This window comes from Solanum pennellii, chromosome 6 (assembly GCF_001406875.1).
Source record: "Solanum pennellii chromosome 6, SPENNV200".
NCBI lineage: Eukaryota > Viridiplantae > Streptophyta > Magnoliopsida > Solanales > Solanaceae > Solanum > Solanum pennellii.
Genome location: NC_028642.1, coordinates 43762902 through 43777126, shown reverse-complemented (window position 1 = coordinate 43777126; position 14225 = coordinate 43762902). Strand labels below are relative to the sequence as shown.

The 14225-nt window shown below is 36.6% G+C and overlaps 1 protein-coding gene across 1 annotated transcript; it reads right to left on the bottom strand.

Moving 5' to 3' along the window:
- Nucleotides 1-2236: 2236 nt before the first annotated feature.
- LOC107023023 (clathrin heavy chain 1) lies at nt 2237-13411 on the bottom strand. Its single transcript, XM_015223583.2, has 30 exons — nt 13114-13411; nt 12757-12961; nt 11688-11776; nt 11503-11581; nt 11226-11353; nt 10659-10757; nt 10459-10567; nt 10256-10335; nt 9926-10153; nt 9771-9836; nt 9387-9503; nt 9039-9236; nt 8810-8926; nt 8554-8613; nt 8152-8238; nt 7938-8021; nt 7725-7859; nt 7579-7641; nt 7395-7499; nt 7133-7245; nt 6799-7051; nt 6578-6714; nt 6213-6491; nt 5125-6127; nt 4513-4998; nt 4233-4403; nt 3965-4150; nt 3281-3403; nt 2598-2708; nt 2237-2386 (listed from the first exon to the last, which is right to left on the bottom strand). The coding sequence occupies exons 1-30, from the start codon at nt 13156-13158 to the stop codon at nt 2237-2239; spliced, it is 5106 nt and encodes a 1701-aa protein (XP_015079069.1). The 5' UTR covers nt 13159-13411.
- Nucleotides 13412-14225: the final 814 nt, after the last annotated feature.

The window sequence follows — 14225 nt, the reverse complement described above, 5'->3', positions numbered from 1 at the left end:
TTCACATACACTGATTTAGTATCAATTAAGCAAAATTATCGATCTAAATGAATGGAGTACGGTTGTAACTTTTTTTTGAAAGAATGGAAAATCACAAGTACCCCTCTCTCCAAACCTATGCCCGAAATCCCAAAAGACACACTTATACTATATTAAGGTTCTATTATCCCCTGAACTTATTTTATAATTAATTATTCCTTTTTGCCCTACGTGGCAGTAGCTTGAAAAATTATGTCAACACGCGTTGGGCGCACAAGATAGTGCACGTATGCCGAAAAGGGGTAGAAAATTAATAAAATAAGTCCATGGGGTAATATGACCTTAGTATAGTTTCGGACATAGGTTGGGGATACTTGTGCATTTTCCCTACTTTGAATTGCTGTATGAAAATATAATTATTTTAGATTTTATGGGTCATTTATATAGTTTCCAAAAAAAAAAAAGTTATGCAAAATATTGTTCATATATTTTAATTACTGTTATAAATCCATTGAATAGTGGAAGACCATTTGGTTTATTCATGAACTACTAAATTCATGTATGTGTATTCCCTTGATGATATGAACCTCACTTTTGGATAACAAAGTAGATAACTATGTTTCTACTAGTTAAATGACTTTTGGGAGTGATATCTCAACACTATAAATAGAGATATCACTCACCATTTGATATACACTTCAATATGAAGAAAATTCATCTTCTTCTATCTACTTCTCTTGTCTTCTTTTCTTTATGTTTATATTCTTATAGCTTGATTTTATAACACGTTATCAGCACGAATATGCTCTAAAAATTGTAGCACTTCGCAAAAGTATTGTAGTTGAAACACTTGTGAGAAGGAACATGTTCTATTTATTTTTTCTTGTTACACATCTATATTTTCAAAAGTTTCTCTTATACTAATAATTTAATTTAGTATATATGTGTTATATGAAAAGGTTGAAATATTGGTTTGTTTTACTTTAACAATTTTATAGATTGGTTTATGATTATACTAACAGTTCTTCGTTTCAGAAAAGAAATGAAGGACAAAGAAGTAAATTTTCATGTTTATTTTCTAAGTGTTAATTATGAGGAACTTATTAATATTTACAATTTCTAGAGGTGAGAAAACTCTCAATCTTATTTTGACAAAATTTGCTCCTATAATTCTTGATTTCATTTAAAGACTCATGGTTGAGTTCTATGGGTATTGACTTATATGACATTGATTGAAGGTTAACACGATGGATTCAAGTTCTATCGCATCAAAAGGGTAAGACATCTGGTTAAAGTCCGAATGCACCATTAAAAAAATATTTGAGGGTAAGACGGTAGATTCAAGTTCTATCGCACCAAGAGAGTAAGACATCAATTTAAGTTCTGATACACCATGATGATAAGGATTGGGTTCAAGTCTCATAGAATTTGGCCTAACAGCCTTATTAATTTCCAAAAAAATAGTTACCCGCTTCTTGGTCGTCTTCTTCGGCAGTGTTCTTCATATTCTTTTTCGTTGTTCTTCAACATTTTCTTTTACTCCTTTTTGATCCTCTTTCTTCTTCCTCTTCCTGCTTCACCATTATTCTTAGTCTTCCCTTCTGTCTTTTTTTAAAAAATTCCACGTAATTACATGTGAAATAGAAAATACTAAAATTCCAATGGAACAGAAAAGAGGCCCCATGAAAATCGGAATAGTTCTACATCAATAGTTATCATAAAGCTTGAAATGAGGAATAAACCCTATGCTTGTGCGTTGTGCCTGCTAAAAAGAATGATCAAAATAACCCAACCAAGAAATAACAGCAACTGCATACAACACACAATGAAGACGATCGCATAGGAACCACAAAAAAGAAAAAAATATGTAACATAATTATACCCTCAGGGAAATAAAGCTAGAAACAATTACAAAACTGGAGATGAAGCACCATAAACTTAACCGACCCCAGCAAATCAATGCAAGATGCAAAATTAATGCATCTCTTTGGTCCTCAATAATAAAAATTTCCCCCTTTCTGCCTAACTACAAAAAAAAATGCATCTTCTAAAAGAATATTACAAAGAAGAGATATATCAACACCCTATGACACACAACAGAACAATTATTTTATCAAAGCCTCCACGAGTGGTCAACAACTGCAACGTAAGTGACAAAAATACAAGGGCAATAACCCTAAACAAAATGCAAAAGAACCCCAGGTCATCTCTTTGCCTGCCCAGTTCTGTTTACACCAGTATATTAAACACCATCATATTAGTAGGGACCCATTGGTGGCATGCCAAATGGAGGCATGGGAGGCATTCCCATCCCACCCATTGGAGGGGGTGGCGCAGCAAAACCTCCTCCCATGCCTGGCATTGGTGGAGCAGGCAAAGCCAATGGCAGCAGCTGTGCATACATATTCTGCAATCAACCAGTAAATATTATTAGCAAAGTGTTTGTTGGACATCAACAGATAGAAAAGAATGTCAATTTTGCCACAAGAAGGGTGTATGTATGTGTCAATTGTTAATATATTACAAAGATCCATGCAATTTCAGTAATAAATTCCAGGTCATAATAAGGAAATAAATGCATCTAGTTGTAACCATGGTTAGGTTCACTATGTACGTACCTGCTGCTTCATAACATCCTTCTCTTCATTCTCTCTGGCTTTTGCTTCACTTTGAGCTTCAATCTTATCTTTTATTAGCTCATCAACCTTGCCAGTGTATTCACGGATAAACTGAGAGAGAGAAAGCCAAGTTAAACAGTGACTGTTGATGGCAGTAAGACTATATAGAAGCATCCCGATGGACGAAACCAAAAATGACATGATCAAACAGAATTAAACAGAGAAGAAATGATGAAAAACATGAGCAAAGAGCTATAAGCCGCATACACAAATAAACTGGAAAAAAAGACTTCGTGAGAAGCTGGACTATAAAAATAAAAGGCTCACAACAAATAGGTCTACCAGAGGAAAGGACAGAACAAATCCAACTGACAAGGGTGTCTTTTTTATTACTTCATCCCATTTTATGTAGCACCCTTTCCTTTTTAGATCCATCCCAAAAATAATGTCACTGTACTATAATTAGAAACAATGTAACTTTAAAATACCCCTTTACCCTTGGTGAAATGATTCTCAACCACACAAATATCTAAGAATTGTTTTAGACCACGAGTTCACAAAGGCTTCCTTTTTTATTAAACACCGGTCGAAGTTAAATGGAACCACATTGAATGGGATGGAGGGAGTAGCAGATACGCAAAAGCTCACACATACAGAATCAGGATGGAGGTTCAGATAGTTACCTGTAACAGGTAAGGGAATGCAAAGTCAATCATATTATTCATCCAGGCAAGCTCAAGGGCAACATCTGGCCGAATCAAATCATAACAAACAAAGAGGCATGATGCGAAGCATTCTTTCTTTCCCTGCAAAAACAAGCATCAACAGTTAGGAGCTCAATTTCATTTCCCCCTAAAGCTTTAACAATGATAAAAAGTAAAAAAATCAAAAAAAAGGTTAAAAGTAAAAGACTTCAAAAATTCTAGATGTCAGTACATTAGAAGTTCATTGGCATTTAAGAATGCACAGATAAACGGGGCAATCCACCTCAGACTTTGTCAGACCAACAAATATCATTTCCAGCCAAATTATTTTGTAGCCTCCTTCCAACTCCCATCCGTAAAACAAATTATGCATATCGCAACAAAAAACTTTCAGTCTTATGCTTTAAAGTGTACCAACTCTTTTTTCTTTTTTTCTTGGTTATGTTGCATTTTAATCTTAGGGAGTGTGTGTTCTCTGACACCCACAAATTCTCAGAAAACCAAGACAGCCCACTCCTACTCGCATGTCACAATAATTAAATTATGAAGCCGACATATGACGGAGCAAGTATTAACTTATTTTCCGCAATCACTGAGTTTACCTCTTTAAAAGCTTGTAAAAAGGAAGAAACATAGATAATTCTTAAAATTAAAGCCATATACCTGTTCGATGAAGTAAACAAGCAACTCCTCGGCAAGTTCGCGATCTCCAGATTGTGAGGCTGTCTCCATAGCATCTTTGTAGAGATTATCTTTCTTTGACAAAGCAATAGATTGCTTCCACCTACCAGCTTTCTTATAGATAGAAGCAGCAACACGCCTCATCTCAAGAAGCTCATGCTTCTCTATCTGCTCCGAAAACAAGAAAAGTGGAAACAGTTATGAGACATATTATACACAGAAAGATAACTTTAGAAGAACTAGCCTCCACCTTCTGAGCAAGGCCTATCTGATCAAAGTTATCATGCAACTCAATTGATTCACGTAGTCTATCATAGTCTTCTTCCTCGACATAAATTTCGTTAAGTGCCTCATTCACCGCAGAAACATTGTTGCTCTGAACAGCAATCATGTAAGGCTTGACTAGGCGAAGGTGACCAGCCTGATGTCAGTCCAACAAAGAAATCAAATGGTTTAGAAAGAAGGATATATATCACAAAATATAATCCAAACAATTCCTCAAGCCAAGAGATTTGATAATAAGTAAAGACCTTTCTCATTATGTCCACAACGCGTGTGTGATCTACCCTAAGTGCAAGAACATTTAGAAGGTCATTAATGAGATCAGGATGCTCTTGCAAATAAAAGTGGACAGCCTTGTAATAAAGCTCCACATTAGCAACTTTGACAACAATGTCTTTGAACTGCATATGATCCCAGGCATCTGGAGAGTGATTCATAACAGTGGTGGCAGCATTATCAAATTCATCATATTGGATGTACAAATATGTGAGTTCCTTCCAGTGTTGCTGCTCATCGCAGGCACGAATAAGCTTGGGAATGTTGAGTCTGGTGGAGAATAATTTAATGTGCTCCATGAGCTTCTCGTGACGATATCTGGCATATAAAACACCAAGTTCTGTGAAGATACCCATATGTGCACGCTCCAAACCCAACCCACTCTCCATAAGAGAGATTAATTCATTAAAACATCCTCTATTTTGGTAATATTCACTAACTTCCTCCAAGTCATCCACCTACAAAAGTAAAAAGAGATGATACAAATCAAGAGTAGCCCAGAAGATGAACTTAGATGCAAATGAAGACAATAGAAGTACCAACAATATCTGCTCAATAATAACTCGTAAAACAGAGTTAGATACCTGCACTATAATGTTAAGCCCACAAATTTGAGCCAAACGAAACTCCTCAGCATCGACGCAAGCAAAGCAGACGTCTTTCCATGTCTTCGCACTATTTGCCTTGCGTGCTGCATCAACAGCACCTTGAAATTGATTCAACTTCACAAGTGTGCTGGCCAACTTGGCCCAGTTAGAAATGAAAGCAAATATGATCTTTGCAGCCTCATATAAGCCTTCATCAAACAACTTGTCACCAACATTTGGTAGATTAGCAACATTTGGCATGAGAATAAACTCTTCAATGTCACCCAATCGATCAATTTTAGCATATGCATAAATGAGTTCACTGTCAACTTTGGGCTCCTTTGTCTTCTGCCTTACCATCAGGAGATACTTCACCAGGTCATGGTAAACATCTGCATCCTCTGCAGCATGAATTACATCCAAAAAGTGGGTGGCGTCATCTGCACGAATAAACGACTCAATAGCATCACTCACTAATCCTTCTCTTAGTTGAGCTTTAGCCACCTGACTCCAAACAGCATCTTCTTCAACTCGGAATGCAAACTCCACAGCCCGGTTAATATCACGAATGTTGTCAAGCAGAACATTAACAGCCTGGACATTCAAGTTGAACTTCTTGAAGATTGCAAAAGCTTCTTCATAAAGCTGCGCTTCGACAGCAACCTCCCCTACTGCAGGTCCATCAAAATTATCAAGTCTATTGATATAGTCCATCACTCTGGATGGATCGGCTTTGATGGCTGTCAGGATAAGCAAATTCTGCAGATTGAAGTTCCCACTGAATGCAGAATTCTGGAGCACTATCTTTTCAAGAAGTTCAATCAATTCATGGGGAAGATCAGCAGTCATGAAAGCTTTAACAGCTGCAGAAACTTGCTCAGGACTCTTGCTTTCAGGCAGAGCAGTGGAAACAACTTGATCAATAAGCTGCCTTCTAAACTCATTTTCAGGGTTAAGAACTTTCTCCCAAATATCACCATCCATCCTCTCAACCACATACCTGAAAACAATTATAACATGACAGTTTACTCCACTGATAGACATCTGATGAACCAGTTATTATCGCAAACCTAGTGATAACCAACCTTGCTTGAAGTTTGAACAAAGAGTTCTTGTTTGTCACATTAATAAGTTCATCATCACATTGACCTCTCCTATATGCAACAACAGCAAGGGTAGGATCACGCTTTTCACAATATTTACCAACAACGCGTGAGTCATAGTATGGATTGGTTGTGAGGAAGTGCTCTGGGTTGTTATTGCTATCTATGATGATCTTTCCCAGAGCATTGTGTACATGCACATCTTGACTTCCTTCACTTACAAGATGCTCCAAAAACTGTGTCAGCAAGCGGAGTCGATTCCTGAGAACCAATTGGGTTAAAGGCTTAACACACTAAAAGTTGGTAACAAACACTTTTGAAGCAACTCTACAAGGATAAACAAAGACCTTTTTTCACATTCTTCCACTAGGGGCTCAACTGGAAGCAGAGAACGCACAGACAGAATCAATCCCTTAATAAAATCCTCGGGACACTCATCATCTAAAAGCTGCCCTACGACCAAAGGTGCATTTCCTGGGTTGACCTGTTCCATAGAAGATAAAAGGCTTGTCATTTCCCACTTGCAAATACTTCCATATATCAACTATTACACAGAAACCATACAAACCTTTTGGACATAACCTTCAATATACCGTAGCATATTGTTGGTATAGAGGTAGTGTGTGAGGTCAGGAACAAAACCAAAGCGGTCACAAACATTAATTAGAGGCCGAGCATCAGGAAGTTTGGCTTCCATTAAGAAGTTCTTCGTCTTTTCCGCATCATAGAAGTTTGATTCTCTTGTGACACGCTCAACCTCCTTGATTTGACCAGTCCTGGCAGCTGACTCGATATATTTAAAGTGGATATCAGGATCCTCACTGCATGAGACCCAAAAAGACAGATTAATTAACAATTAAAATTAGCCCGCCAAAATGCAGAAAGTCTTCTCTAGTATGTACCTGGAACTCAAATATGATCCCAGGAAGAAATATAATCCCTCATAGGACTTAAATTGCTCAAAAAGCTTTATGCAAGCATCAACACCCAACTGCTCACAGTACTCTTTTGCAACCTGCAAAACTCATAATCAGCCAAGATACCATTACTGTGGAGTATTCCCAAGAAATGACTCTGTTTGAGTTTATGCATACATTATAGGTGCAGGTACTTGATAAATTCTAGAAGAAAATCTCTTCTGCAATATGACAACATAACCAGTACCTGAACAATTATTTGAAGGTTTCCTTTGATATTGATAACAAGGAGGTCCTTCATGCACTCAAGTGCCCATTCACGTGAAAGGGTCCCAAAAAACTCAACCAAGGCCTAAGAGGAACAGCATTAATCAGGTTAAGTCGGGCAAACTCCTATAGAAAAGGTATATACTATCTATGAATATTCCAACCTGAGGCTCAATTGCATGTGTATTAACAATGACGCGCTTGATATCAGGCAGTTCGGAATAGTGCTGCAGAAACAAAAAATGATTATTCTGACTTAGCAGAGGTTTCTCAAGGAACGTTAAGGCAGAAATGCTGATAATGATTCAACCTGAAGAGCCCGCACGTAAAGACCAGCTTTCTCACAAAGTTGAGCAATCCTAGGTCGATCATAATGACTGAACATTCCATTTGCTAATATAGCATCAGCAACATTTGGGAAAGTCACGAGATTGATTTCCAAGACCTGTATAGAAGAGATAAGTTACAATTCAGAAGCAGAATGTACTAACAGACAGTTTCGTAATGAAAAAAGTAAAGAAACCTTGGTCTGCAGAAAGCCGTGCTCTGGAAGGTTAGGTTTCAGAACATCCAACAAAAATGCTGTTGCCTCACGGATCATATTCCTCTATTAACAAAAGCAGAAAGAAAGAGAATATGTTGTCAGCTATGCACTGCATATACCATAGATAAACATAGGAAACATTGTAAAGCGCTTAAGAAAAGGATAAAATTGTAATAATTGCAAGTCGATTAACCTGCAGAAATAGATCGGTGATAGTATTGTAATCAACAGGACAACCACCCTCCATTTGGGACATCATCAGCGCAAAGTTAACAGCTCCCTGCATAAACAGAGCAATTGTTCAACTTCATCGAAACGAGCACTGTCAGATTTACAAGTGATCATTTTCTCTTCATCACAGACAAGGCAACTTTCCAAATTGAGTACAATATATTGAAATGATATCATTAAATACACAATTCGAGTTGCAATTTTATCCTCAAAAAAGAAAAAACAAGTTGAGCAGTACCATAAGGTCAAAAATATTAACATTCCAATATCACGGAGTAAATCCCGTAAAATATACTAAATGAAGCTAGAAGGTGAGGATGGGAAATAGAAAACATTATGACTTAAGTAACTGTTCACATCATACCTGAGGATCAGATCGAAGAATTGTTTGAAGAAGGAACAAATAGTCAGGTGTATATCCAACCTGTACCAACCAAAAAATCAATTTTTAATATCCAACCCAGAATTAATTTAGCCTAGAGAGGGTTGAACCGTCTTAGATATAGCCAGCTGAGACAAGCACCAAAAAAGAAGAAAACTGAACTAATCAAAAAACAGAAAGAGGGGGGAAGGACAGTAAAAATTAGTCAGCCAGACGAACACAAATGGAAATCACTTACCTGCTTGGAATATATCAGAATCTTGTCAAACTCCCTGCGTTCAGCAAATGCAGCAACAACTTTCGGAGTCGCTCTTGCTTTGATATATATCTTTAGGGCAAGGTCATTATCAACAGTCTACAAAAGAATTATGACTGCAATCAACAACAAGAACAACGGACTACTTGCATAAACAAAATCAAATAAAGTGATGAGCATAAGATAATGAATTTCAACTTCAAAATTTGACCTTCACAAGATCCCCAAGTTCCTCACTACACTCAAGCTTATCCTCAGCCAACCAGTTCTCCAACAGGTTTTTCTTATTCTGGTTGACAACAAGGCGCGACAGTTCCAATGATTCAAAAGCATTTAGCTTTCCTTTCGTTAAAAGTGTCCCAAAGTACTGCAATAAGGGAGGTGTTTGCCCTGCTTGAACAGGAACACTCTGCAAAGAAGAACAATTACAAAACTAAATAAATTAATATGTGTATCACCTTTTGCGGAATAACAAATGAATTCCAGAAACTCTTCCGAGACCAGTAAGCCAATGAAATCCTGCGGAAAAAAAACATAATTTCCATATCATAACCAATACCTGAAATTTGGCAACAGTGTCAGGCGTACGGAGTATGCCTTGAGGTGATTCCGCTGCAAGCTCTGCAGCTTCTTTGTACTTTGTCTGGGCAAACAACTCTTGGAACCGCTGGACAACCTAAGAACATATAACAGACAATGATAGACTAAGATCATTGTAGAGAAAGACATCCTCAGGTTATCAACATGTTGAAATCAATAGGATCAAAAGTTTTTGATAAGACTGCTAACTGCTGATGATATCTACGACAAGCAATAATTCATTTTACTATATTGTTCTCAGAAAAGGAAACGATGATAGGATAGCGAAAATCATGGTGCACCATATAATGGGTAAAGGTCCGGTAGATTTCCAATAGAAGTTGACAATATGATATCAACTTACTAAATTCTCAGCCCCAGGAAGGTTTCCTCTTTTGGCAAGATTGACAGCAAGCTCCAGATTATTCAACTGGAATATATGTGTACAAAGTTTATGTTTAGGGTAAATAAAATGATAATGATACAACATAATAATAGAATAAAATGAAATTGACGTACTTGGCCACTGACAAAAGGTACTAGAGTTGCTTCATTAACTGTGGCAAGCAAAACTTGGCCTCGCCTGTTGATGGCATAGAAACCACCAATAGATGAAGCTTCTGCTGTCAGAAAAATAGGATCTGGGCTGATCCTATTTCTGTACACTGCAGTAGCTGTTTCGAGGTCATAGACAAAGAGAAGCCCAAGCTTTGTGATGACATAAATTAAACTGTATTTATGAGATATCTGCCAGAATAACAAAGAGCCATGTTATAAGAAACTGAATTCATATAATGCAGCAAGACAAATAAAGTGACAACAGCTCCACACAGGAAAGGCAAGAGATACCTGCATGGCAACTGGGAAATCGTCAGCAAAATCTGGAGGAAAGAAGAGATCTGCCTGTTTCTTCGTAAAAGATGGTTTGCCTGCAAACATTTAACATATTAAGAGAACTGATGACAACCATATGAGGCAGATTTGCCCCACAATTTTACTAAATAACTTCACAATTAAACTACAGGTTGTAGTAATAAGAGCAGTGTTCTGACCAGGCTGGGCTCCAAGCTCAATGACATGCAACTTTGATGTGACTTGACCAGCATTGGAGGACTTTGTGGCAAAGGAAATGAGTATGGAATCCCTTTCATTTCCAGGAACCTGAATAAAGCAAGAAACAGTCAGGCAGGAAAACATAAAATCAACAATGGCCGAACACATTAAAGAAGAATTATGGAGAATTCTTTCTCACCCTGAATGAGGCAAATGCTGCAGCATGTGCCTCGAGAGCTTGACTGCGTTGCTGATCCACTGAAAATAATTGCATGTTTCCTTTGACCAGTTGAGGCCTCTATTAACCGAAGTCACAGCAGAATAGTCAAAAAAGGAAGTGCACGTCCCTTCTATATTCAATAAATATGAGAATCTTAACAAGTACAAACATGTTTCTCCCAGATTTTTAAAATGCCCACTCTTTTGAGCTCAAAATTTTTAATCAATAGCATCTAACATCCAAGTAGCAAAAAGTAATTGCAGTATACTGGTATTTTGATGCAATTAACCACTATCATATCATGTTACACAATCCAAATATAAAAAAAAACACATGCAAAAGCATGTTATAATGATGGGACATAGACAGAGCAATCACAGAGACTAAAAAATCTGACAATTTAGAAAAGCTGGCAAGCCCTACACAAATGTCTTAGTGTCTGCATCCCCGATGACATTTAAAAGGCTGATGGGAAGTTAAGTAGGTCTGCTTTCAGAAATAATACATCAAGATTAAGTTCTCCACTAACATGTAAGCATTACACACCTCTGGTGAACCTGGGGCGATACCAATCAAAACCAACCATTTCTCAGAAGGATCACATCGGTAGTTGATTATTTGGTTGTTGGCTAAATTGGCCGTTCTATCAAACATCTTTACAGGCTCAGAATCCCCTGCAAATAGACAAGAGGGAATAATTAAGGACAAAATCATCCACCACTTTCAAAATGTGTAAACAAATCATTACCAACAGAAAAAAGAGCTTCACCAGGCAAACAGGATCAAAAAAAATGTTGTAATGTGAAAAGAGAAGCGGTCTTACCTTCAATTGGCCAATGATAGACAGCCGTTTGTGTAACAAGACCTAACATCTTCGGTGTAATCCATTTCCAGAAAACAACCTGTAGTACACATTTGGTCGTTATATGGCAGAACTCATCACATGATTGATGACCATGGGCAGTAAATAATGCAAAATCAAATCGAGTAGATACGTAAAACAAGCACCTGCTCAGGCATCTGATATGATTTTATTTTCTGTTTTGCCTCAATATTGAAAATCTGCAAGTGATCTTGACTGGTTCCAGGAACTTGAGCTTCAAGAGATAAGAGAGGATTGTATCATGTTATCATCAAGAAACAGAGGAAGAGTAGTCTTCCCATTTTTCAAAAAAGAATAACGTGAGGAAGGGCAGTTTTTCAAGCTCAAAAATATATTAACCCATTTAAAACAGATTTCTCCTGAATATACTACATCTCTTAAAATTAAAAAATTATCTGATTGAAATAATAATCTATAATTCGTTCAAGAAAACAAATAGAAGGGTTGGTTTGGCTTAGCCAAACAACAAAGTGTTGGTTCTAATTAGAATCCCAGAAACATACACTAGGATGTCAGTGGGAAGAGGGATTCTGTAGGGAATATAACAGCTGACACGTAGCAGCAACACTGATAAGTTCCACTATTGTAGAAAATATGATGAACATCCGACTAGAAACTACATATTTGAGATAAGCTAACAAATTCATCAACCATTAGCATCAAGTTAACAACACTCGAGTGAAATAAGGTGCTGTGAGAAAAAGGAACTAAAATGTATGGCACAACTTCTTCAATTTACAACTTCCTCTGTAAAATTAAGAGTGGTCAACATTTAGCTTCTGATATTTCACTAACTCCAATCAAAAAGTGTCATCCACACAAAGAGGAGATCACGACACACAGCAAAGTCAAACCTAATCAACCACCTTGATATATGCCATAATTATTACATAACTTGCTAAAAGTTTCACATGTACGCTTTGCACTATTATGAGTATTGCTGTCCCCTTCTTTTCTAGTTTCAAAATTCTTTTGCTATCCATTTTACTTCTTTCTAGTCTCAGGGTTCTTTAGCACATCAAGATAATGGTGAAGAGAGACTTCTCTTTTGCTCAAAGTTGAATTATCCAACAAACTATGAAGTCAGTAATAACAAAATACCTGCAGTTCAGGTGTTATCAAACCCGTTCAGAAGTCAGTAACTTTGAACCAGTACAAAAACCATCCATCTAACACTTGTCAAAGATTACATACCTTTTAGAGCCAAAATTCTAGAATTAGGATTCATAAGAGCAGAATCAGCCGTAATCGGACGCCTCAAAGGTTGCATTGGCATGTTCATATCAATAATCACCACACTATTCTGAGGCGACGTCTCCCTTACACATATATACTTATCCGATTCCATGGTAACATTAGTGAATGTGATGAACTGCGGGTTCACCCCTATACTTTGCAACTGCCAGAACCAATCAACATAATTTGAAATTAAATGCCAAAAGCAAAAACAGTATCAAGTCACAGATCTGGCAATAGAACTACATATGACAGATCTAACTACAAGTCCATACATGCTAAGCTACCAATAGAAAAATACGAATATGAATTTACCGTAAGGGTCTCTTTCATGGTGATCGGAGCATTGGCAGCCGCCATGATGGCGAGATCAAAGATAATGGATCAGAGCTCCGGATCTGTGAGAAATTGCTAAGAGCTAGGGCGGATGAAATGGGCGATTTGGTGCGAAGCCCAAACGCCAGAGATCTCAGACGAAGAATCCTCGGAGTCTCCCAGAGATGAAAGGAAGTGGGAGAAAGAGATCCAGACACAGAGAGAGAGAGGGGGAAGGACAGGGTTCTTCTCAAGAGAGAGGACTGATGCTTGAAATGAATTTCATAAGCAGTAAGCACTGGGTATGTCTAATTAATATTAATCTTAATTAATATTAACATTAATATAATGGCGAGGACAGTAAATATATACTTTCTCAGTCCCTTTTTACTTGTCGAATTGACCTACCTAAAAAAATAATTAATGACTTAGTAGTTTACCATTTTATTCCTATTAATTATGAAATAGATGAAAAATTCTACATTTTTCAAAGTAATTATTCATTTAATTGCGGGTATAATAGGTAAAAAAATGTCCTTCTTGATTTATCAAAATAAACAAATAATTAAGAACAACTATAAAAAGAAAAATGAACAAGTAATTAGGGACGGAGAAAATATATAATAACAACAAAAAATGGATATATAGGCAAAATATGGAATTTTTGGATTAGAGAAAACTAAATTGGGCAAGTTTTTTGAGTTGTAAACAGGTTGTGTCCATGAGATCCGAACAAATGATAAGTTAGGGCTCGTTTGGTTAAATGTATTATTAAAATAATGAATGTACTAATTTTATATATTAGTAATATTTTGTTTGATACAATTTCTCATGTTATGCATAATTAACGCACTTTATTGTATATTTAGGAGTTTATTATTAATATCATGAATTTTTAGATATTAGTAATGCAACGGAATTTAAAAGTTGGTAAAATTTACTTTTAAGTTATTTAAACTTTTGGAAATGTTTGATTAAATTAAAAATAACTTAAAAATCAATTTAAAAATTTTTGAAAGAATAAAATAAAATTAATCGTGTAAGCAGACATATACTAGTTAATTACTTAATATATCTATAGTTTGTCTTAATTACATATCGCGACCTATTTT

Excerpts from the sequence above, each read along its gene's own strand:
- LOC107023023 (XM_015223583.2), bottom strand. The coding sequence starts at position 13,158 with ATGGCGGCTGCCAATGCTCCGATCACCATGAAAGAGACCCTTACG. Across the intron at positions 9,837-9,925 it reads TACCTTTTGTCAGTGGCCAA|TTGAATAATCTGGAGCTTGC; the intron begins GTACGTCAATTT and ends CATATATTCCAG. Across the intron at positions 6,715-6,798 it reads TTGAAGGTTATGTCCAAAAG|GTCAACCCAGGAAATGCACC; the intron begins GTTTGTATGGTT and ends TCTATGGAACAG.